We start from the raw sequence: 23,820 nt of genomic DNA on the forward strand, positions 1-23,820 counted from the left end.
ACACATACATCTGTCTCTCTCTGTATTAAAATTAATATGAGTTCATACTAATTTATTCAACTATAACACCATAGAGTTTATCGTAGCTATCCCCCCACCCCCGCACCATTGTTTATTTCTAGTATCTTTATCTGATAATGAGAAACCATTACCTATAATATAATTATTTGCTTATTTTTTTAGTCCTCGTGTACATGTTTAGGTTCAGATTTTTCCCCTCATTTTTAAGTGGGATTTTTGTCTTATGTTGTGGTTAAGGGGGCATGTGTGTATGTGTGTATGTTTTAGATACAAATCCTTTTTCTGATGTGTGTTAGGAATAGAATATTTTCTTCCAATGTGTGCTTACTTTTGTTGGTTTTGTTTTGTTTGGTTTGGTCATGCCCACAGCATGTGGAAGTTTTCAGGAGCCATAGCAGCCACCTGAGTCACTGCAGTGACGATGCTGGATCCTTAACCTGTGGTACCACAAGAGAGCTCCACTTTTTTGGTATTCTGAATGATGCTTTCTAAAGAGCAAAAATTTTAAAGTTGGATGGAAACTGAGGTATTTTTTTAAAAATTCTTCATGGTTAGTTAAGGTTCTTTGTGGTCTTTCTTAGAAATCTGTGCCTAACTCAGAATCACATACATTTTCTCACGTGTTTTCGTTCTACAAGATTTATTGTTTGGGGCTTCATATTTAGATCTATGAGCCACCTCAAGTTTTGTTTGTTAATGCGTTAAATGAGGTAGTGTTTTCTGTATGAATATCTTATTGATTTGATACCATTTCTTGAACAGTCTTTCCCCATTTAATTGTATTGAAATGTTTGTCTAAAATCGATTGACCATATATGTGTACATCTATTTCTAGATTCACTGTTTTTTCCATGTATCTATGTCTGCCCTTCACCACTACCAACTCTCTTATTATTGTAGATTTGTCATCTTAAAGCCAGATGGGGTAAGTCCTCCAACTTTGTTCTTTTTAAAAATTGCTGTGAGTTTTCCAATTCTTTGTATTTACAAGTGGATTTATGAGTCAGTTTATCAGTTTCTTTAAAAAAAAAAAAAAGCCTGTGGGAATTATGATTAGGAATTATAGATCAATTTGTGGAGAATTGTCACCTTCACAGTATCAAGGTCTCCAATCCATGAACATGGTATATATCTCTTTTATTAGGACTTTTTCTTTTTTCTGTCTATAATATCATATAACTTTCACTGTAGAGATTCTAGACTGTGTGTGTGTGTTTTAGGGCCACAGCCATGACATATGGAGGTTCCCAGGCTAGGGGTCGAATCAGAGCTGTAGCTGCCAGCCTACGCCACAGCCACAGCAATGCCAGATCTGAGCTGCATCTATGACCTACACCACAGCTCACGGCATCGCTGGATCCTTAACCCACTGAGCAAGGCCAGGGATCAAACCTGCATCCTCATGGATACTAGTCAGGTTCATTTCTGCTGAGTCACAATGGGAACTCCCTGAACATTTTTTATTAGAGTTATTTCTAAGATTTTTAATGGGAGGTTTTTTGGTTTGTTTTTGGCATTATTGCAAATGGCATTGTTGAATTTTTGTTTCCTGCTGGTATATGAGAATATAATTCATTTTAATTAGTAACCTTGTATCTTGTGATCTGGTTATATTAACTTTTTATTCCTATAGTTATTTTGTCGATATCTTGGGAATTTCTGTATAAACAGGCCCACAAATTTGGACTGCTTTATGCACTTTATTTAATTTTTCTGCCTTATTTCAGTAGCTGGGATGTAGAATATAGGATTGAATAAATGTGACAAAAGTGGAAATCCTTTACTTTCTCCCGATCATAGGGGGAAACAATTCATTCTTTCTCCATTAAATATAGTGTTAGTAATGCCCTTCATTGGTTTTAGGAGGTTCCCTCTTATTCCTAGTTTCTGAATTTTTATCATGAATGGATGCTGACTTTGGTCAAATGATTTTTCTGCATCTGTTGAAACAAGTGATCATGATATGTTCTTCTTGTTTCTGTTACTGTGGTGGGCTACATTGAATTTCAGATGTTTAACATTGCCTTTCTGGAATAATCCAAAGGTTATGTTATATAATCTTTTTTTGTATCTTGTTAGATTTGATATAGTAATAATTTAAGGATTTTTGTGCCTTTTTTTTTTTTTAGGGTTATTGGGATATAGTGTTTTAAATCACTTTGTTAAATTGGTATTAGGATTATGGTAACAGGTAAAATTGGTCATTGTTCCTTTTTCCTAGTCCTTCTTGACTAGAAGCAGAAGTGTCCTGGATTTTTTTTTTTTTTTTTTTTTTTTTTTGCTTTTTTTGCTTTTTAGGGCCACACCCACAACACGTGGAGATTCCCAGGCTATGGGTCCAATCGGAGCTACAGCTGCTGGCCTACACCACAGCCACAGCAATGCCAGATCCTTAACCCACTGAGCGAGGGTTAAGGCCGTGGTTCCTAATCAGATTCGTTTCCGCTGCGCCACAACAGGAGCTCCCGTCTCCTGGATTTTTGATGTTTTCAAATACTCTGCTGAGATTTCACGTCTTTTTATTCTTTTTTGAGAATACTTTTTTCATTCAGCAAATTTATAATAGTGGCTTCAAAGTCTCTGATAATTTTAACATCTGGGTCATCTCAGAGTTGGCTTCAGTTGATTATCTTTTCTCCATAGAATGACTCACATTTTCCTGGCTCTTCACGTGTTGGGTGATGCTGTACAGAATCCTGGACGTGGTGAATGTAATTTTGTGGAATCTCTGGATTTTGTTGCTTTGCTCCAAAGAGTATCGATGTTTTAATTTTAGCAAGTATTTAACTTGGTTAGCCTCGATCGCTCATGCCGGCAATGGGCGTCGGCTCAGATTGCAGCTCCGTGCACTCATCCTGAGGCACAGCTACTTTCTCTCTGCCTCCTGCATGTGTGATTTAGGATTCAGAGCCTCAGATTGAATTTAAACGGGATTTAAAGGGCCCATTCCCTGGCTTCCTCCACTCAGGTGGCCTTGATTGCTTACTCTCTTTGCCCTGGTTCCTGGCGCCAGAAAGATAGTTGTCTTTCCGTTGAAGTGTAACCATAGGCACCTTCAGAGTAGAGTCACCGAAAGGAGGAGTTTCACTCTGCTTGTGGGTTGTTTGACCAGGTTCTGAGGGTACTCCAAAATCTACCTGCAATGAAGCAAGCTTTAGAACCCTCAAGTATTAGCTTTTTGTGTTTTATCTAGACTCTGTATCTGCTTTTTTTTGCGGGGGGTGGGGGTGCACACTTGCATCACATGGAAGTTCTCGGGCTAGGGGTGGAATCGGAGCTACAGCTGCCAGCCTACCCCACAGCCACAGCAACGGAGAATCTGAGCCGCGTCTGCGACCTACACCACAGCTCATGGCAACGCCAGATCGTTATTAACCCACTGAGTGACCTCATGGTTCCTAGTTGCATTCGTTTCCGCTGCGCCACGGCTGGAACTTCCTAGACTCTAGCTGTTATTTGTAGCATGACAAATTTTTTAAGTACTTATTTTTCTTGTACATGTTATTATTATACATAGAAAACTCCTATACATGTTGTTATTATATTTTTGCTTTATCTCGCTAGCTAGATCAGGGTTCTAGCCCTGATATTGCCACTGAATCTATTGAATTAGTGGATTAGATTAAATGTTTTGTAAGGAATTTTTTTTTTTCATTTCTTAGTGGTTGAGCAGATGCAGTAGAAATAACCTGTAAATGACATTTTAAAAGCAAATTTGTTAGCTTATAGGACAACTGCCATAGTTCTAAAACTCTTTTTTTTTTTCCCAGATTGTTAACTATTTCCACTTTTGATGGGAAAGCTAATATGTATGAATGATGCCCTAAGCCGCTCAAGACCCCTTTATATCTAAAAAATTATAAAGGCCTCAGAGAATTTAGGGTTTGTCAGTTGATAGTGCCTTGGTTAATAAAAACAGGCGAGTCCTCATGTTTACTTCTGCAGTCAATCTGTTGTGATGCCATAAATCTTAGAGACTCTGAAAACTCCATTACGCAGTTGTGAGCAAGTGAGAGTGAAAAGGGAGATAACAGCTTAGTATTATTATGAAAATATTTTTGATCTCACAGACCCTGAAATGGCCCTAGAAACCCTCATGCTTTTGGGGACCATGCTTTTTTTTTTTTTGGTCCACTCCACAGCATATGGAGTTCCCGGGCCAGGGATCCGATCCGAGCTGCAGTTGCAGCTGTAGCCACGCTGGATCCCTTAACCACTGCGCTGGGTGGGGAATCGAACCTGCGCCCTTGCACTGCAGAGATACTGCCAATCATCTTGTGCCACAGTGGGAACTCCTGGACTATGCTTTGATAACTGTTGCCTAAGCTTTTTTGATTACAGTGTTATCTATGAGAAGAAAATGTTTACTATGTCATTGATAGACTGGTCCGTCATTCTGAAATGAATCTTTAAGATTGCCCATCACAGAGTTCCTGTCGTGGAACAATGGTTAACAAATCCGACTAGGAACCATGAGGTTGCGGGTTCGATCCCTGGCCTTGCTCAGTGGGTTAAGGATCCGGTGTTGCCGTGAGCTGTGGTGTAGGTTGCAGACACAGCTCGGATCCCAAGTTGCTGTGGCTCTGGCATAGGCCGGTGGCTACGGCTCCGATTAGACCCCCAGCCTGGGAACCTCCTTATGCCGCGAGAGTGGCTCAAGAAAAAGACAAAAAAAAAAAAAAAAGATTACTCATCACTATCTTTGTAAAGACACATAAACATGAGTGTGTGCACTTCCCAGTAGAAGACTGTGGTTTTCGGATCAGATACAGTGTTGTATAAACACATTAAAATCCAGTTAAAAGCGATCCATTGGAGATGCACATATAACGGTACCTATACTTGGAGTAAACAGATAAGTAGAACCCAGAAACCCGTTAGAAAATACTTACGAAACATTAAGAGGTTTGCGTACTTAGATTCATTTGAAAGGAAGCAGAACCAGATTCCACTTGGGCAGGATTTGTTTACTCATTAGAAATCAGAGCCAGCAATCCTGGTTTTGAATGACTCGATATATTTTTGTAAATGGGCCAGTTTTTGCACATGGGCCATAACACAAATACCATATATACATGCCTGTTTGTATTTGTGTTTAAATTAACTTGTACCCTTAGCTCTTTGATTCTAGTAAACATACCCTGGATTAGAGCAAATTAACCCCCTACTTATGCATATCCCTGTGTTTTCTCAAGAGTTGTTTCTCTTTTTTCTTTTTTTTTTAATCCCTGTGTTTTCTCAAGAGTTGTTTTTCTTTTTTCTTTTTTTTTTTTTTTGAGTCTTTTTTATTTTTCCGTTATAGCTGGTTTAAAGAGTTGTTTTTCTATTTTTCTTTTTTTTTTTCTGTATCTAGGTAGAATCCAGTTTACATATTTTGTGGAATAACTCGTTAAAGAAATTGAACACACATCTCTGTGGAACGGTGTCTTCCCAAGAATTTATATATTTTTTTCCCTCAGTGATGTGAAAATACTGATCACATTATTGGATTACCAAAGATACCCAAATTGTTAATTGGTTCCTTTTTCTTTCATGATAAGCAACCTCTTTGACTTTGGTCTTTGTTTTTCCAGGGAGGAGGCAGGACAAAATGGCTTTTGCTTCTCCTAGACCTAAGCTCTTAGAAAGCAGAGACCATTTCTGTTGATCTAGAAACACTGAGTAGACCCTTCAAAAATATTTAATTCTTTCAGGAAAAAAGAAAAATGCTTAGGAATGTTTAATATTTCATAGAGTTTTCCAGTCAAATAATGAAGATTGGAAATAGGCTTTGCTGCTTATTTTCTTGGCTTGAATGTCTTTAACAGCCGAACGTACCATCTGTTTAGAATCAGTATTTCAGAGATGAGGAAGAAAGTATTTGGTTGAGAACTGATAGCTGTGAAGTACTTTGTGCACAACTGCCAAAAGTCCTTTTCCCTGCCCACTGCTTCAACGAGGCCATTCCATCACATTTCACTGATGGAATTGTCTGCGAATCAAATAGAGACGCCGACTTTTTTCTTCTAAAGTTTTCTACCAGCTCATCCCAGGGCTCAGTAACCCATTCAGTTTACTTAGTGAATGCCCCCCTCCCCCAACTTAAAATTTTAGTTAGTGTATGTCTTAGGGAGGAGACAGGAGATTACTAGTACAACCAGATTGCTGTTCGCTCAAGATTTATGTCACGGAAAACCATGAAAAACATATTGACACTATTGGTAAAAGACCGCGAGAACAGGGTACACACATTTATCGTGCAGTAGCTGTGAACACACACCTGGGCAAGGCATCCGTGTTCATCGTGGGGGTAGGACTCGTATTTTATCTAGAGGTAAGTTGTGGCAGAAGGTACTTGGATTAAAAGGGAGTCTGAGTAAAGTTTAAACTGTGGTTTCATAGATTTAAATCGGAAATACTTTTAGGAAAAGACAAGTTAAACTTATTTAGCAAACTTAATTGTAACTTTGGTAGAATATGTCTGGGATTTGTTTCATTCAGTGAACATTCAATAAAATTGTCCTTTTCTTGAGGTGCAGTTCTATCCCCTTTTTAAAAAACGAACTTGTGTTTTAGAGTAGTTTTAGGTTTGTAGAAAAATTGGGCCGAAAGTACAGAAAGTTCCCATTCCCCCCCCCCCAATTTCTTTTGTTATTAACATCTTATATTGGGTGGCACATTTGTTGTGTTGTTGAATCAATACAGTATTACTCACTGAAGTCTCTGTTTACATTCGGGTTCACTCTTTGAGTTGTATATAGTTCTGTGAGTTTTGACACACGCACCGTGTCATGTATCCACCATTATAACATGATATGGAATTGTTTCACTGGCCTAAAGTTCCCCCAGGCTCCACCAGTTGATCCTTTTTTGCCTCCCTCAGAACCACTGATCTTTCTACCTTTTCAGAATGTGATGTAGGTGGAGTCATGCAGTACGTCGCTTTTTCAGATTGCTTTCTTTTCCTTAGCAATACACATGTAAGCTTCCTTCATGTCTTTTCATAGCTCATGTCGTTGTATTGCTGAATAAATACTCCCTTGTTATCGGATATGCTATAGTTTGTCTTTTGACCTGTTGAGGTACATATTGGTTGCTCCCAAGTTTTGGCAACTATGAATAAAGCTGCTTCCAAGTTTGGGCAGTTATGAATAGGCATTTATGTGTAGGTTTTTGTGTGAACACATTTTCGACTCACTGGGTAAATATCTAGGAGCACGATTGGATCATATACTACCCTTATGTTTAGTTTTGTAAGAAACTGCCAGGTCATCTTCTAAAATGGCTATACCACTTTGCATTGCTCTCAACAATGGACGAAAGCTCCTATTGCTCCGTATCTTTGCTAGCATGTAGTATCGACACTATTGTGGATTTAAACTATTCTAATAGGTATGTAGTGGTATCTAATTGTTGTTTTAATCACACTTCCCGGATGACTTATGATACTGAGCATCTTCTCATATGCTTGTGTGCCATCTCTGTATCTTCTTTGATGAGATGACAGTTCAAATCTTCTGCCCATTTATAATTGGGTTGTTTATTTTTCTGTTGTTGAATTTTTAGAGTTCTTTGTGTATTTCATATTCAATTCCTTTATCAGTAAGTGGTTTTCAGATATTTTCTTCCAGTCTGTAGCTTGTCTTTTCATTCTGTTAAGAGTCACTTTTACAGAGCAGATGTCCTAATTTTAATGAAGTCTAACTGAACAGTTTATTCTTTCATGGTTCATATGTTTCGTGGTGTATGTAAAAAGTCATCTGCAAGCCCAAGGTCACCTAGATTTTCTCCAGTGTTATCTTGTAAAAGTTGTATAGTAATTTTTATTTCACATTTAGGTAGGTGATCTATTTTGAGTTAATTTTTGTGGAAGGTATAGATCTATATCTAAATTGTGTTTTGGTGTGTGTTTGTATGTGGGCATCCAGTGGTTCCAGCACCATTTGGTGCAAAAGCTGTCCTTTTTCCATTGGATCGATTTTATGCCTTTGTCAAAGATTAGTTGACCATATTTGCAGGTGTCTATTTCCGGGCTCTGTGTTCTGTTCCATTAATTTGTCTTTTGCTCATACCACACTGTCCTGATGACCGTAGCTTTATGGCTCAACAGAAGATAGCATCAGTTTTCCACGTTGTTCTTCTCCTTCAGTATTGTGTTGGCTCTTCCGTGTTTTTTGCCTGTCTTGCCTTTCTCTACAAACTTGAGAAATCAGTTTGTTGATATCCACAAAATAATTTGCTGGGATGTCACCGAGTCTATAGCTGAAGTTGGGAAAAATTGACATCTTAGTAATGTATTCCTATCCATGAACATGGATAGTTTCTCCATTTATTTGGGTCTCCTTTGATTTCTTTCGTCAGAGTTTTGTAGTTTTCTTCATATAGAGCTTCTATATGTTTTGTTAGATTTGTATTTTATTTTTTCATGCTAGTATAATTGATGTTGGGTTTTGTTTTGTTTTTTCTTTTTAGGGCTACAGGTGTGGCATATGGAAGTTCTCAGGCTAGGGGTCAGATTGGAGCTATAGCTGCCGGCAACACGGCTTCTCATTCGCATCTGTGACCTATACCACCTCTTGCGGCAATGCCAGATCCTTAACCCACTGAGCGAGACGAGGGATCGAGCCCGCATCTTCATGGATACTGGTTGGGTTCATTTCCACTGAGTCACAAAGGGAACTCCCTGATACCATGTTTTTAATTTAATTTAATTATTTATTTTTTGTCCTTTTGTCTTTGTATAGGGCCCCCCCTCGCGGCATATGGAGGTTGCCAGGTGAGGGGTCCAAACAGAGCTGTAGCCACTGGTCTATGCCACAGCCATAGCAACTCGGAATCCGAGCCATGTCTGCGACCTACACCTCAGCTTATGGCAATGCCAGATCCTTAACCCACTGAGCGAGGCCAGGGATTGAACCTGCATCCTCATGGATGCTAGTCGGGTTTGTTAACTGCTGAGCCATGATGGGATGGGAACTCCGTGTTTTTAATTTTAAATTCCTATTATTCCTTGCTGTTACATAAGAAAATAATTGGCTTTTTTTAATATTAACCCTGTATCATGTGACCTTGCTGTTATAACTACTTACTAGTTCCCCAAGCTTTTGGGTTTTTGTTTTGTTGATTCTTTGGGATTTTCTCCATGGACGATCATGTCATCTATAAATAAAGATGATTTCATGTCCTCTTCCCCAGTGCATACAGCTTTTATTTCCTTTCGTGCCTATCGCATGGCTGGGACTTTCAGTGCATGTTTAAGAGCGTGGTGAAAGGAGACAGCCCAGTGTTGTTCTCTAACTTAGGAAGGACGCATCTGGTTTCTCACCATTAAGTATTTTGGCAAATATTAGTAGATTTTTTTGGCAAGTATTCTTTAGCATATTGATGAAATTCTCCTTTATTCCTAGTTGAATTTTTTCACGTTTTTTCAGCATCTATTGATTATTTTCTTTAGTTTGATTCATGTGGTGAAATCCATCATTGATGACTGAAAGTTGAACCTGCCTTGCATTCCTGGAATAGAGTTAATTTGGCCATGATGTGTAACTCTTCTTATAGCCTGACAAATTTGATTTGCTAATATTTTGTTGAAGATTTTTCATCGATGTTCATGAGAAGATATTGGTCTGTCATTTTCCTTTCTAGCGATGTCTTTGGTTTTAGCGTGAGGATGACACTGGCATTATAGAATGAATTAGAAAGTTCTGTATTTTAGAAGTGATTTTTTAAAAAATGGTATTATGTCTTAGAGTTCCTGCTGTGGTGCAGTGAGCTCAGCCTTGTCTCTGCAGCAGCTCGGGTTGCTACTGAGATTGCCGTTCTGTCTCCAGCCTGGTATAGGTCACAGCTGTGCTTGGATTTGACCCCTCCTGGCCCAGGAACTTCCATATGCTGTGGGCATGGCCAAAAAAAGCAAGAAACAAACAAACAACAAACAAACAAAAAGCCCACCCCAAACTGGTATTATGTCTTATTTAAATGTTTGGTAAAATTCACCAGTGAATCCATCTGGATTGGTGCTTTCTCTTTTGGAGAAAAGCTCAGCAGGATGGGGCTGAAGAACGGGTGCTGTGGAACTTAAGGAAAAACGTTAACACAAAACAATACGCCAAGACAAAACAAAACAGAGAGATAGTAATTGTTATTATTAATTGTTGATTTAATTTTTTTATAGGCCTACTCAGATTGTCTGTTTCTTCTAGTGTGAGCTTTGGTAGAGTGTCTTTCAAGGAATTGATCCATTTCATCTAAGTTATCACATTTCTGTGCATTTATAGTATTTAAAATTTTTCTTTTATTGTCCATAAGATCACTTGTGATGGCTACTCTTTCATTCCTCATGTTAGTAATTTCTTCCTTTTCTCTTGGTTAGCCTGGCTAGAATTTTATCAATCTGACTGACCTTGACCTTTTTAGAAATACAGCTTTGGTTTTGTTTACTTCATGATTTTCTCCATTTAATTTATCCAGTTTGGAGTTCCCTAACTCTTGGATCTGTAGATTTATTTCTTTTGACTAATTTGGGGAGTTTTTAGCCATTATTTCTACAAGTGCTTTCCATTCCTGCTTGCTTTCTCCTTTCCTACTGATACTTGATGGAACAAGTGTTAGCTCTTTTGGTATCGTTTCACAGATTCCTGAGGCTCTGTTCATTTTTCTCTCTGTTGTTTAAATTGGGTAGTTTCAATTGTTCTATCTTCCATCTTTTTTTTTTTTTTTTTTTAACCTACTTTCTACATTTTCCTATTGAGCTCATTTATTGAGTTTTTTTATTCCAGTTCTTTATATCTTCAGTTTCTTTATTGAAATTTTCTGTTTCCTTGCCAAGACTTTCTGTTTTTTTCATTTCTTTCAAGCATGTTAATTCCTGTTGAAGCATTTTTGTGATGGCTACTCTCAGATCTTTTGTCAGATGATTATAGCACATCTTTTGACTCAGCATTGGCATCTGTTGATTGTTCTTTTTCATTTGCTTTGATGTCTTCCTGGTTCTTGGTATGGTGAGTAATTTTTGATTGAAATGTAGGTATTTTGGATATTATGTTATGAGTCCATGGAACTTACTTAAACTTTCTGTTTTATCTGGCTTCCTCTGACACCTCTGGTTGGGGAAGGAGGAAGTACCCTCTCATTACTGCCAGGTAGGGATGGAAGTCCAAGTTCTCCAAGAAGCTTCTGTTGACACCCATGTGGCAGAAGGGCGTGTGTCTGTGTGTCGGGGGGCAGCGCCTGTTGCTATGGACTAGGAATGGAAGTTCCAGCTGCCCATATAGGGAACAGGGTGGTCTCAGTAGAACTGCCTACTAGTGAAAGTTCTGACTCTGCTAGGTCTCTTTTGCTATTACCCAGCAGGAAAGAAGAGGGTTATCTTGCTGCAGCTGTAACGAGGCTCCAGGCTCACCATGTCCGTTGACACTTTGGGGGCCTTGGTTGGTCTGTCTGGAAGAGCTGGTCCCAAGTTGACTTTCTCTGAAATCTGTGGGATATTAGAGCACTTCGGTTCAGCTTGGCAAGGATGGAAATCTACTTTTGGTCTCTATGAATTTGCTTATTTTAGAAATTTAATATAAATGGAGACGGTGGTCTTTTTCGGTTTTTTCAATTAGCATAATGTTTTCAAAATTCATCCACGTTGTAGCATACATCAGTACTTCATGTCTTGCTACTGCCAGGTGACATTCCATTGTGTGGATATGCCACATTTTATGTATCTATTTATCAGATGACTGGCATTTGGATTGATCCCATTGTCTGACGATTATGAATGCTGTGGACGTTCATATTCAGGTTCCTGTGTGGACATATTTTTGATTCTCTTGGGTATATACCCACGTCTAGGAGTGGAATAAATAAAAAAAAAAATTATTTGGAAGTTGAGACATACAGTCCTAACTGTAACTCTTATGTTTAACATTTTGAGAACTCCGTTTCTTTTTTATTATTTACTTTTGTCTTACTGTATGTGATGTCAAGAAAGAGGACAGATATTTTACAGTGTCTTTTGGGTTCTTAGAAAGAACTCTTCCCAGTCTTTAGATATATTTCTCTTCTGTCCTTTGCTTACATTTGTAGTTGTTCCATTAAAATGACAGGTGCTGACAATTAAGTTACCCAGGAGATCCATAAGTTACATGAGTCTTAAAGTGCTTTGAACCAATCACATTTTTCAACATTGTGAATATTCAGTTATTCATAGTAATAGCTTTTTTCATTTTTTTAAAGTTTTATTGAAATATAGGTGATTTACAATGTTGTGATAATTTCTGCTGTACAACAAAGTGATGCAGTTATCCATAAACACACATCCATTCTTTTTCAGATTCTTTTCCCCGAATAGATCATAGTCACAAAGTTTATATTCATAAATTTACCTGTGCTTTTAATTATTTAGAAAAAAGAAAGTGAGTGCCTGCAATTAAAAATTTTGGTGCTTCGAAATGAACTGGAAAGACAGAAGAAAGCTTTGGGACGGGAAGTGGCTTTACTGCATAAGCAACAAATTGCATTACAGGACAAAGGTGAGTAAAAACACCAGACAGACAGTCTAGCTCCACATTTAGTAATTTTCCTTTCTTCTTCTCCATAGGCTCAAATAGTTGTTTTTATATAAATATACTGATACAATTTCAAAATTTTATTTTGAAGTTGATACATACAGAAAAATACACACACACATACACTTCGCATTTTCAAAGTGAACATATCTGTATGAGCAGAATCTTCAAGAGGACCCCAGAACCCCAGAATCTTCTTCATGCTCCCTTCTGTACACGAGGGCATCTCTAACCAGACTAACCACTACCTTGACTTACTATACCATAAATTGGTTTCACCTAATTTTGAACTTTATACAAATAGAATCATATAATGTGTGCATTTTACATGCTGGCTTTTGTTCAACATCTTATTCATAAGTTTCATCCTTACCTGCATGTGATATAGTCTTAGTTTATTTTTACTGCCCTTAGTATTCCAGTGTATGAACATGAATTTATTGATTCTTTTGGCATTTCATTAATTTCTAATTTGGGACCATTGCAGATAGTGCGTCCGTGAATGTTCTAGTACATGTTTCTTAATGAAGATTTTTTATGCATTTCTTTGGATATAAACCTAGGAGCCAAATTGCACAGCCACAGGATACGCACATCTTCAGTTTTTGTAGATTGTGTTCAAAGGTTTTCCAAAGTGATTGTGCCAGTTTACCTCTTCTCCATCCAGAAGTGTATCACATCTCTTTTCCTACATTTTTGTCAAGTGTTTGGTACTTTCTGGCTTTGTATTTCAGCCTTTCTGATAGGTATCTTATAGTGTTGACTTGCAGTTAGTTTTAATTTTGATTTCCCTTAAGACTAATGAAGTTGAACATTATTTCTTATGTTTCTTGCTGATTGGAATGCACCTTTTTTTTTTTTTTTTTTTTAGGGCTACACCCATGTCACATGGAGGTTCCCAGGCTAGGGGTCCAACTGGAGCTGTAGCCACTGGCCTACGCCACAGCCATAGCAACATGGAATCTAAGCATCTGCAGCCTACACCACAACTCACACAATGCCAGGTGCTTAACTCACTGAGTACCTGCCTCCTCATGGAACCTAGTTGGGTTTGTTACTGCTGAGCCACAACAGAAACTCCAGTTTGAGAATTTTTTTTTAATGGGAGTTGTTTATATATTATGGATATGGGTTTGTTTTTTTTGTTTTTTTTTTTTGCTGTTTAGGGCTACCCCCGTGGCATCTGGAGGTTCCCAGGCCTCCAGGGAACCTGGCCTACGCCACAGCCACAGCAACGTCGGATCTGAGCTGCAGGTGCGACCTACACCACAGCTCACAGCGACACCAGATCCTTAACCCACTGAGCACGGCCAGGGATCGAACCTGCATCCTCATGGATGTTACTCAGATTCGTTTCCGCTGAGCCACGATGGGAACTCTTAGATATATGGGTTCTTTGAAATAGGAATTAAAAATTTATGCTCCCATTCTGTGGCTTGCTAGTTCATCTTTTTATGATACCTTTACATGCACACAAATTCCATTTTATCAGTCATCTTTATTTGAGGCCTTTTATGTCTGGTTTAAGAAGTGTTTGCCTATTTTAATGTCACACAGGTCTTCTGTGTTTTCTTTTAAATGCTTTGCTATTGAACTTCTTACATTTACATCAGGAACTGCTTTTCTGTGTACGACGTAAGAGCCAAGGTTGACTTTTTACATATGGTCAATTGACCCAGCGCCATTATTGGAAGACCGTCCTTTACTCATTGCTCTGCTGTTTCACTTTTGTTGTAAAAGGGATAAACATATACTTGCTTGTCTGTTACAAGCCCGTCTGTTCTGTGTCTTTGAACTGTTTCTGTTCTTTGGCCGTTATCTCACTGTTTTAATTTCTCTCATGTTGTATTTGCTCTCGTTTTCTGTTACAGTTCTTCACCTGGGCTATTCTTGTCCTTTTGCGTTTTCGTATGACTTTCTACCCAGAAAAGAAAGCCGTGTTAGGATTTTGAGTGGTAGTACATTTAATATATTTACCAGTACAGTGGGGGGTAGTAGACGTCTTTACAACATTGAGCCTTCCGATCCAAGAAAATGGTATTTGCCTTTATTAGGTCATCTTTACAGAATCTTCCTGAAATAAACTAGTTGTTAGTAAATGGATGTTTCATTGAGTTTATTTCTTTTTTTGACATTTTATGATACCTGTTGTAACTATCTTTTAAGTTTTATTTTCTACCTTTTGCTAATATATGGCGATGCAATTTTTGAAAAGTGGCATTGATTTTATTATATATACAGGAGATATTCCCCAGAAATTTCATAGACAAATGAGCAGTTCTTATATTAGGGTAATAGCCCTGCAGCTACAGCTCTCACTGTGATTATTTATTTATTTGTACTATAAGCTGATTATGTTTATAATTTATTTATACTACAAGTGAATTATATTTATAATTATTTATACTTATAATTAAAATATTTAATTACAGTGTGATTCTATTCTAATTTTTTATGATGTAGGGATAAGAAAATTGCAGGAAGTTTTTTTAGATATTTGAGATTGAATTCATATACCATGCAGTTCATTTTAAAGTGTATAATTCAGTCTCTTTTGATTTATTCATACAGCTGTTCAGTGATCACTATCTATTGTTCCTCCTAAAAGAAAATTCATACCCATTAGACAGTTATGCCATGTTCCCCCTTTCACAAATCCTAAGAAACCACCGATTTATTTTCTGTCTCTCTAAATTTGTCCTTTCTGGAGCCTTCATATAAATGAAAGCATGCAATATGTGGTCTTTTGTGCCCAAGAGTTTTCATGAAACGTAACGTGTCCAGGTTCATCCATGTTGTCTGTAGCTGTTAGCATTACTTCTCCTTTTTCTGAGTAAAATGCGGTTGCATGGACATACTGTGTTTTATTTATCCGTTCATCACTTGATCGAAATTTGGATTGTTTCCATTTTTTGGGCTGTTATGAATAATGCTTCTGTGAACGTTCACATGTAAGATTTTGTAGGGAGGTATGTTATTATTTCTCTTAAATATGCTGCAAGTAGCATTGCTGCATCGTATGAAAACTGGTTAACTGCTTGAGCAACTGCTAGCGTTTGCGCAGTTAAGTGCACCGTTTTACCTTCCCGCCAGCGCTCTGCGAGGCTCGAGTGCCTCTGTATCCTCATCGGTACTTCTTCTTATCTCTCTTATTATAGTCCTCCTAGTGGGTGTGGAGTGCTACCGCATCGTAGCTTTAAGTCACATTTCCCTAATGGCTAAGGTGCTTATTATAATTGATTTTTGTATCATAATTTACAGGCATACCTTATGTGATTGTACTTGACTTTATTATACTTTCCATTTTAATTGTATTTTTTTCAAATTGAGGGTTTGTGGCAGCCCTGTGTCTAGCAAGGTTTATTGGTACTATTGTTTCAATAGCATTTGCTCACTTCGTGTCTTTCTGTCTCATTTTGGTAATTCTTGCAATAGTTTAAACTTTTACATGATTATTATTTCTGTTATGGTGATCTGTGATCAGTGATATTTGTTGTTACAATTGTAATTGTTTTGGGGGCACCAGGATCACGCCTGCGTAAGACAATGAACCTAATCAGTAAATGTGGGTGTTCTGACTGCTTTACCCACTGCCTTTCCCCTGCCCCTCTCCCTCTCCCGGGGCCCCTGTGTTTGCCGAGCCACAATAATACTGAAATTAGATCAGTTAATAACTGCACAGTGACCTTGAAGTGTTCAAGTGAAAGGAAGAGTCATACTCTCTCACTTTAAATCAAAAGCTAGAAATGATTAAGCTGAGTGAGGAAAGCATGTCGAAAGCCAAGACAGGCTGAAAGCTGGGTCTCTTGGGCAAAACAGCCAAGTTGTGAATGCAAAGCAAAATTCCTGAAGGAAATTAAAAGTGCTACTCCATTGAACACACAGATGATAAAAAAGCGAAATAGCATATTGCTGATACGGAGAGAGTTTTCGAGGTCTGGATAGAAGATCAAATCAGCCACAACATTCCCTGAAGCCAGAGCCTAATCCTGAGCAAGGCTCAATGTCTGTTTAGTTCTATGAAGGCTGAAAGAGATAAGAAAGCTGCGAAGGAAGAGTTTAATCTAGCAGAGGTTGGTCCAGGAAGTTTAAGGAAAGAAGCCATCTCCATGACATAGAGTGTAAGGTGAAGTAGCAGGTGCTGATGTAGAAGCTGCAACAAGTTACCCACAAGGTCTTGCTGAGATAATGAGTGACGGTGGCTACACCACACAGTACATGTTCAGTGAAGACGAAACAGCCTCATCCTGGAAGAAGGTACCATCCAGGACGTTCGTAACTAGAGAGGAGAGAAGTCAATGCCTGGCTTCAAAGCTTCAAAGGACAGGCTGACTCTCTTGTTAGGGCTTTACACAGCCAGTGACTTTAAGTTGAAGCCAGTGCTCATTTACCATTCTGAAGATTTAGGACTCTTGAGAATTACGCTCAATCTGCTCTGCCTGTGCTCTGTAATTGGAACAGCAGACCCTGGGTAATAGCACACAACTCTGTTTACGACGTAGTCTCCCACTGTTGAGACCTACTGCTCAGAAGAAAAGATTGTGTTTAAGATATTACTGGCTATTGCCAGTGCACCTGGTCACCCAAGAGCTGTGCATACGTGGTGGAACTAGCAAGGGAACTAGAATTCGAAGTGGAGCCTGAAGGTGTGACGGAGCTGCGACAATCTCATAGGAAAACTTCAACAGATTCTGGGTTGCTTCTTACGGATAAGCAAAGACAATGGTTTCTTCAGATGGAATCTGCTCTTAGTGAAGATGCTGTGAAGACTGTTGAAATGACAACAGAAGATTTAGAATATTTCACACACTCAGTTGGTAGGTCAGTGGCAGGGTTTGAGAGGCTTGACTCCAATTTTGAAAGAAGTTCTAATGTGGGTAAATGCTGTCAAATAGCATTATATGCTACAGAGAAAGTGTGAACGCAAGAGCCAGTTGATGTGGTCTCAGACTTTGCTGCTGTCTTGTTTTAAGAAATTGGCCCCAGTCACTCCCGCCTTTAGCAGCCACTGCCCCGATCAGTCAGCAATCATTAGCATCCAGGCAACACCCTCCGCCAGCAAAAAGACTGTGACTTGCTGAAGGCTCAGGTCATAGTTAGCATTTTTAAGTAACAAAGTATTTTTTCATTAAAATACATATGTTGTTGGGAGGCAGACTGGGAATGTAGACACAGTGCTGTTTGTTGCACACTTAAACGACAGTATAGTGTAAACAACTTTTATGTGCGCTAGGAAACCAAAAAAAACCTGCGTGACTAGTTTTATTGCAATATTTGCTTTATTGCAGTGGTCTGGAACTAAACCTACAGCATCTACGAGTCACACCTGAATATCCAAGGAACTTATTAATTCTAATTGTTGTTAGAGTTTTTTTGAATTTTATGTGTACCATCAGTTCACTTGCAAATAATGGCATTTTAATTTATTTCCTAATATTAATGCCTTAACATTTTTTTCCCTGCCTGATTGCCCTCTCGAGTACATCCGTCACAGTATGAAACAGAAGTGGCGACAGTGGATATCTTCGTCTCATTTCTAGTCTCAAGGAGAAAGCTTCCAGTATTTCACCATTAAGTGTGGTGTTTATTATAAGCTTTTCTGTGTTTCTTACTTTGTGGTGTACCTATGTCACATCTTCTACCCATTTTGTCATTTTGTGTTACTTTTTTTTTTTTTTTTTTTTTTTTTTTTTTGTCTTTTTTGCCATTTCTAAGGCCACTTCCCCGGCATATGGAGGTTCCCAGGCTAGGGGTCGAATCGGAGAGGTAGCCTCCAGCCTATGCCAGAGCCACAGCAACTCGGGATCCGAGCCACTTGTGTGACCTACACCACAGCTCACGGCAACGCCGGATCCTGAACCCACTGAGCAAGGCCAGGGATCGAACTTGCATCCTCATGGTTCCTAGTTGGATTTGTTACCCACTGAGCCACGATGGGAACTCCTGTGTTACTATTTTTTAAAGAATTTTTAAGAGCTTAATATGTGTGCATTCATTTCTTTGCTTTTATCTTTCTAAAAATCCATTCACTTGAGATATAATTATATACAATATAATCAGTTTAAAATGTGCAACTTGATGAGTTGTATAATGTATTCAGGCAAGTGTTTGTCACGGTGCGTGAAAGAACATCTTCATCACCCTCCAGACCCCCTTCTGCCTCTTTGTAGTCAGTTGACTCCCCTACTTTTTTTTTGTTGTTGTTGTCTTTTTGCTATTTCTTTGGACCGCTCCCGCGGCATATGGAGGTTCCCAGGCTAGGGGTCGAATCGGAGCTGTAGCCACCGGCCTACGCCAGAGCCACAGCAACGCGGGATCTGAGCTGCGTCTGCAACCTACACCACAGCTCACGGCAACGCCGGATCGTTAACCCACTGAGCAAGGGCAGGGACCGAACCCACAACCTCATGGTTCCTAGTCGGATTCGTTAACCACTGCGCCACGACGGGAACTCCTCCCCTACTTTTTGACATCACTTGCCTTTTATAGAATTTTATGTATATGGCCTCAGACAATATGTACTATTTATGTATGTATGTACTTACTGCTTTTTAGGGCTGCACCCTCGGCATATGGAGGTTCCCAGGCTATGGGTTGAATCGAAGCTACAGTTGCCGACCTACACCACAGCCACAGCAACACCAGATCCAAGCCACGTCTGCGACCTACACCACAGCTCACGACAATGCCGGATCCTCAACCCCCTGGTTGAGGCAGGGATCAAACCCGCAACCTCATGATTCCTAGTTGGATTCTTTTCCACTGCACCTCGACAGGAACTCCAGTGTGTACTGTTTCTATCTGGCTCTTTTACACTTGGCATAATGATTTTGAGATTTATCCATGTGGTTGTGTGTGTCCGGAAGTATACTTTATTTATTTGTTTTTTTTTTTTTTTTTTTTTGGCTGTGCCCATGACATGTGGAAATTCCTGTGCTGCTGCAGTGACCATGCTGGATCCTTAACCACTAGGCCATCAGAGACCTCCTGTGTCAAGAATTAATTTCTTTTTAGTGCTGAGGAGTATTCCACTGTGTGTATATACAATTTGTTTATCCGTTGACCTGTAGACTAGATTTGCTCCCTGTCTTGAGTTATTATGAACATTGTTGCTGTAAATATTTGAGTAGAAGCCATTGTGTGGACATGTTCTCGGGTGGGTTTAACTTTGTAAAGTAGTTACGCTGTTTAATACTCCCGCTAACAATGTATGAGAGCGCCCTTTACTTCATAGCCACACGTTTCCCATTTTAGCCGTCCCAGTGGATGTAGAGTTGTTTCTTATTGTGGTTTTAATCTGGTATTTCTCTGCTCATGAGTGTGGTCGAACATGTTTTATTGTGCTCATCTGTTGTCTGTATATTTTCTATGGTGAAATAGCTAGATCTTTTGACTGTCTCCGCCCCCCCCCCGGAGGGGGAGTTGCTGGGAGACTATTTTATGATTGGTGTCTAAGAGTTCTTTATATACTATAGATACGTGTCATTTATCAGATACATGTTTGACATATTTTTTCCATATCTTAATATTGTCTTTTGAGTTTATTCATCATTTCTCTTTAGGTAAACTTTGTCTTATTTTAGAAATCTTAGCTAAACTCAAGGGCATTGGTTTTCTTCTAGCATTTTTATCACTTTAGTTCTTATGCCTCTGATTTTATTTGGGTTTCATTTTTGTGTGTGGTGTGAAGAGAGGAGGCTCGTGAACCTGGTGGCACTGCTGGGACCCTTTGTGTTTGTCCACCCTTTGTGCATAGTGGCCTGGAAACACCCCCCACCCAGGGAGCTGGAGGAATGTAGGCTCACCTTGTTTGTGTCCCTTCCACCAGAAGCCACTGTGCCAGGCTGCCTGTTAGCTAATGTCTGAAATGACTTAGTCACATAGAAATCTGTGTGTGATTTTTTTAGTTGTTAACAACAGGAGGGTAAATCTGATATGTTATTCCATGATTCAGAAAGGAAGTGTTTTCCTATGCTTTCTCACCTCTGAACCATTTGTTAGAATATGCTTTTCCCATCTCTGCTCGGTTCCCTTATTTTGCTTCTTCGAGAAGTATTTAAATATGACCTCTCTTTGGAGGCTTTCTTCTCCCTTATCCAGAAATTTCCCCCCCCCCCTTCTGTGTCCCCATAGTTTTTTTTTTTTTTTTTTTTAATTAAAGAATAGTTGATTTACAGTGTTGTGCCAATTTCTGCTATACAGCAAAGGGACCCAGGCATATGCATGTATACATTCTTTTTCTCATCCCATAGTATTTTTGCCGTTGTCTTATTTTCCTGATTCATTGGTTTGGACTTGGCACTTTTATGTTAGCATCCTTTTCAGTGCCCAACTTATTAGACCTTACATGGCACTCCATGCACGTTATCGCAGAAGGAAGCTCTGAGGGGCTCTCGTCTCAGCAGTGTGCATTATGTGTGGTGCCTGAATTGTTTATCCTTAGTTTATTTACATTGCATCATTATATTTCAGACAGTTGGGATTGATGGATAAATGAGATGTAATGGCAAAGAGAAAATCTCTTGTGTCATGTGCGTTTGGAATGTGGAGTAAAGGCCATAGTTAACATGTTTTAAATCTTTACACCCTATGAAATACAGGTCAGAGTCAGAGAATTATTTTGTAATCGATTTTGCTTCCTTTCAGTCATTTCAGAAGAAAATCTTTTACAATTAAAGGGACAGGTTTTGGTTCAGAATGCATTGATTCATGACTGGCCTCATTATTTGCTGGCTATGTAATAACCGTGTGCTGTTACTTGGCTTCATCTCTGAAATGAATTAATAATAGTACTTACAACTGTATTGATGTCTTGCTGAGGTTTAACAGGCTCCTCAGTTCTGCTGATGTTGCTGGCCTGTGGAGCATACATATTTTTTGTAGCAAGGATGTGTGTGATGATCAGGTGAATTGTAAAACTGAAATGATCCCAGAAAAATAGGCGCAAAATACTTTCTGTCTTATTCCTGTGTTACACTTTGTTGAATTTCTGTACCATTTAAGATAAAGTCCTAATTGAAGTTGACTTAAGGAGACCACCTAGGACCCACCTTAATCTGAACACTTCAGCTGAACAGACCTTCTCTTTGCACTACAAGATGTCTAAACTTGCTCAAGTCTGTCTCTCCTGCATGGAGGCCTTTGTGAATTGTCTGTTTCTCCAGGAGATCTTCTCTGGCTTCCTTCCCCTCCCCTCCCTCTTCCCCCATGTTAGATGTCCTGTTGTGCATTTCCATATGATTTAGTGTGTTTGCTAGCAAGTAGTGAAATGATTTGTTAATGCGAATATTCGTAGTGGCTTCTTACGTATTAGGACATTTCCTTGACACTTGGGGCTTATCTGTGCTCTTGGTTCTCAGCCCAAGAGCTCAGTTAGACTCCAAAGTCAGTAATATATGACATTTTGTCTTTGCTACTGATTTTTCTGAATGACCGTAACAGAATTAATTAACTTCTGCATCTTTTTATACATCTGTGCAGTAAGGAGTGCAGCTCATAGTAGAGCCATAGGGATTAATTTGTGCAAGCATTTGGAAGAAACTGTGCCTATCATATATTTTATATTTTTGTTTATAAAAATTCATTGTGACTGAGTGATTTATTATAAGGAGGGAAAAGATAATTTCTATCCATCCTCTGACTTGCTGGGTGGCCACATAACTCCTAGGGGTTCTTTCCTCCATAACCTTAAATGTCCTATGCCTGGAAGGCAGTGGTTCTCAATGCCTATAGCATCTTCGAGCTGGGTCATGGGCTGATCTTATTAATGTTTATTAATGTATATGCATTTTCATTTCCAGCAGGTATTTAGTTATGACGTTTAATAAAAAACCATATTTCCCCCCATTAGTGTCTCAATTCAAATAACATTCACAGTAACTATTTATATACTGGTTTACAGTTCATTTATGGAGCAGCTACAAAGACCTAGGCACTGTGTAAGATGTTAGAAACAGAATGACACATGCGATGGTTATATGACAGGAATCTGTAGAGCGTGCCGTAGGAACACCAAAGAGAGCATCTGAAAGAAAGAATACTGAGTAAGGGAGGTGACACTTGGGCTGAGTCCAGAAGCTTAAGTGGTAGATAGTTGGGAGAGAAGGTGAGGCTTTCCAGGTAGAGGGAACCGTTATGTAGGGGCTGGAAGTAGACTAGAAAATTGCAGGTAATTCCAGTAGAGCTTCAGCGAACCTTTGAGTAAGGTCCATAGAGAGGCTGCAGAGGTAAGGAATGACCTGATCATAAAGGAAGTTACGGCCAAAAGTTTGGAGATTATTGAAATCACATAAGCCAGTTTCTCAAAGACAAAAAGTAGATGGGACCGTATTGATGACCGTAATGTAGAGTGGAGGTCAGATGTATGTTTTAGAAAGTTCTCTTTGAAGAATTAAGGGTAGAGAATTATAAGTGAGGAAGTTATGACAGTTGTATAAACAGTATGTAATTAAAATCTCAACAGTTTGGAAATGAAAAAGGGAGGAGGGGGTGTGGGTTCGGGAGATATTTAACGATGGACTGGACTGTTAATGGTTTAGCAGATTGGAGGAGGGAGAGAGAGGAGGTTTAGACAGTTTCCAACTTCTGGTTTGGACAACTGGCCAGATAATTAAACTGTTCATTGAGACAGATACTGGAGGAGAAGCAGGTATCGGGAGCAGAAGGGGAAGGGGAAGAATTAAGACTTCCAGTGTTGGATCATTACTTAGTGGGTAAGACAGCAAACAAGAAACCAACAAATAAGCTAAGTATCAGATTCGAACAAGGACTAGAAACAAGCTGCGGTGATAGAAGTTAACTATGGGAGACTCTTTTTACAGAGATAGCTCAGAAAAGGTTTGCTTGAAGAGCTTCAGTCTTGCAAGATAAGAATTGCTGGGTTACCAAAGTGAAAAGGTTTGGACATAGGAAGTGCCTGGACTGTGGCATAGAAAGGAGACCACTATAGCTGGGACATCCCATGTTAGGAAGAGAGTACCATGACATGGGATTGGAAAGAGACTTGCAGAGTATAAGTGGAGATATTTGCCTCATCCATTGAACAGGAGAGAAGGCTAAGAAAGTGGCATCGAAGGTCCTGAGTTTACATATTGGTTGTAGGTAGGACTATGAAGGAATTCTATTGTTTTAGGTTTTATGAGGTCAAGGTAATTAGTGTATTGGATTTAGGGGAGCATTAAGGATTGGGCAGGGATTGTGTGGAGTAGTAATCTCCAGGAATGAGAAGGTAAACTGCTGAGGAAATTGTAGGAGGATTGTTGCTTGT

General features: G+C 39.1%; 1 protein-coding gene across 6 annotated transcripts in view; it reads left to right on the forward strand.

Moving 5' to 3' along the window:
• UVRAG (UV radiation resistance associated) overlaps positions 1 to 23,820 on the forward strand; it is a 282,079-nt gene that overhangs the window by 128,703 nt on the left and 129,556 nt on the right. For all 6 annotated transcript variants that reach the window (XM_021062526.1, XM_021062529.1, XM_021062531.1 and 3 more), the window contains one exon: positions 12,392 to 12,518. In XM_021062526.1, coding sequence (XP_020918185.1) covers positions 12,392 to 12,518 — 127 coding nt within the window. The remainder of the gene's footprint in view (positions 1 to 12,391; positions 12,519 to 23,820) is intronic.

This window comes from Sus scrofa, chromosome 9 (genome assembly GCF_000003025.6).
Source record: "Sus scrofa isolate TJ Tabasco breed Duroc chromosome 9, Sscrofa11.1, whole genome shotgun sequence".
Classification (NCBI taxonomy): domain Eukaryota; kingdom Metazoa; phylum Chordata; class Mammalia; order Artiodactyla; family Suidae; genus Sus; species Sus scrofa.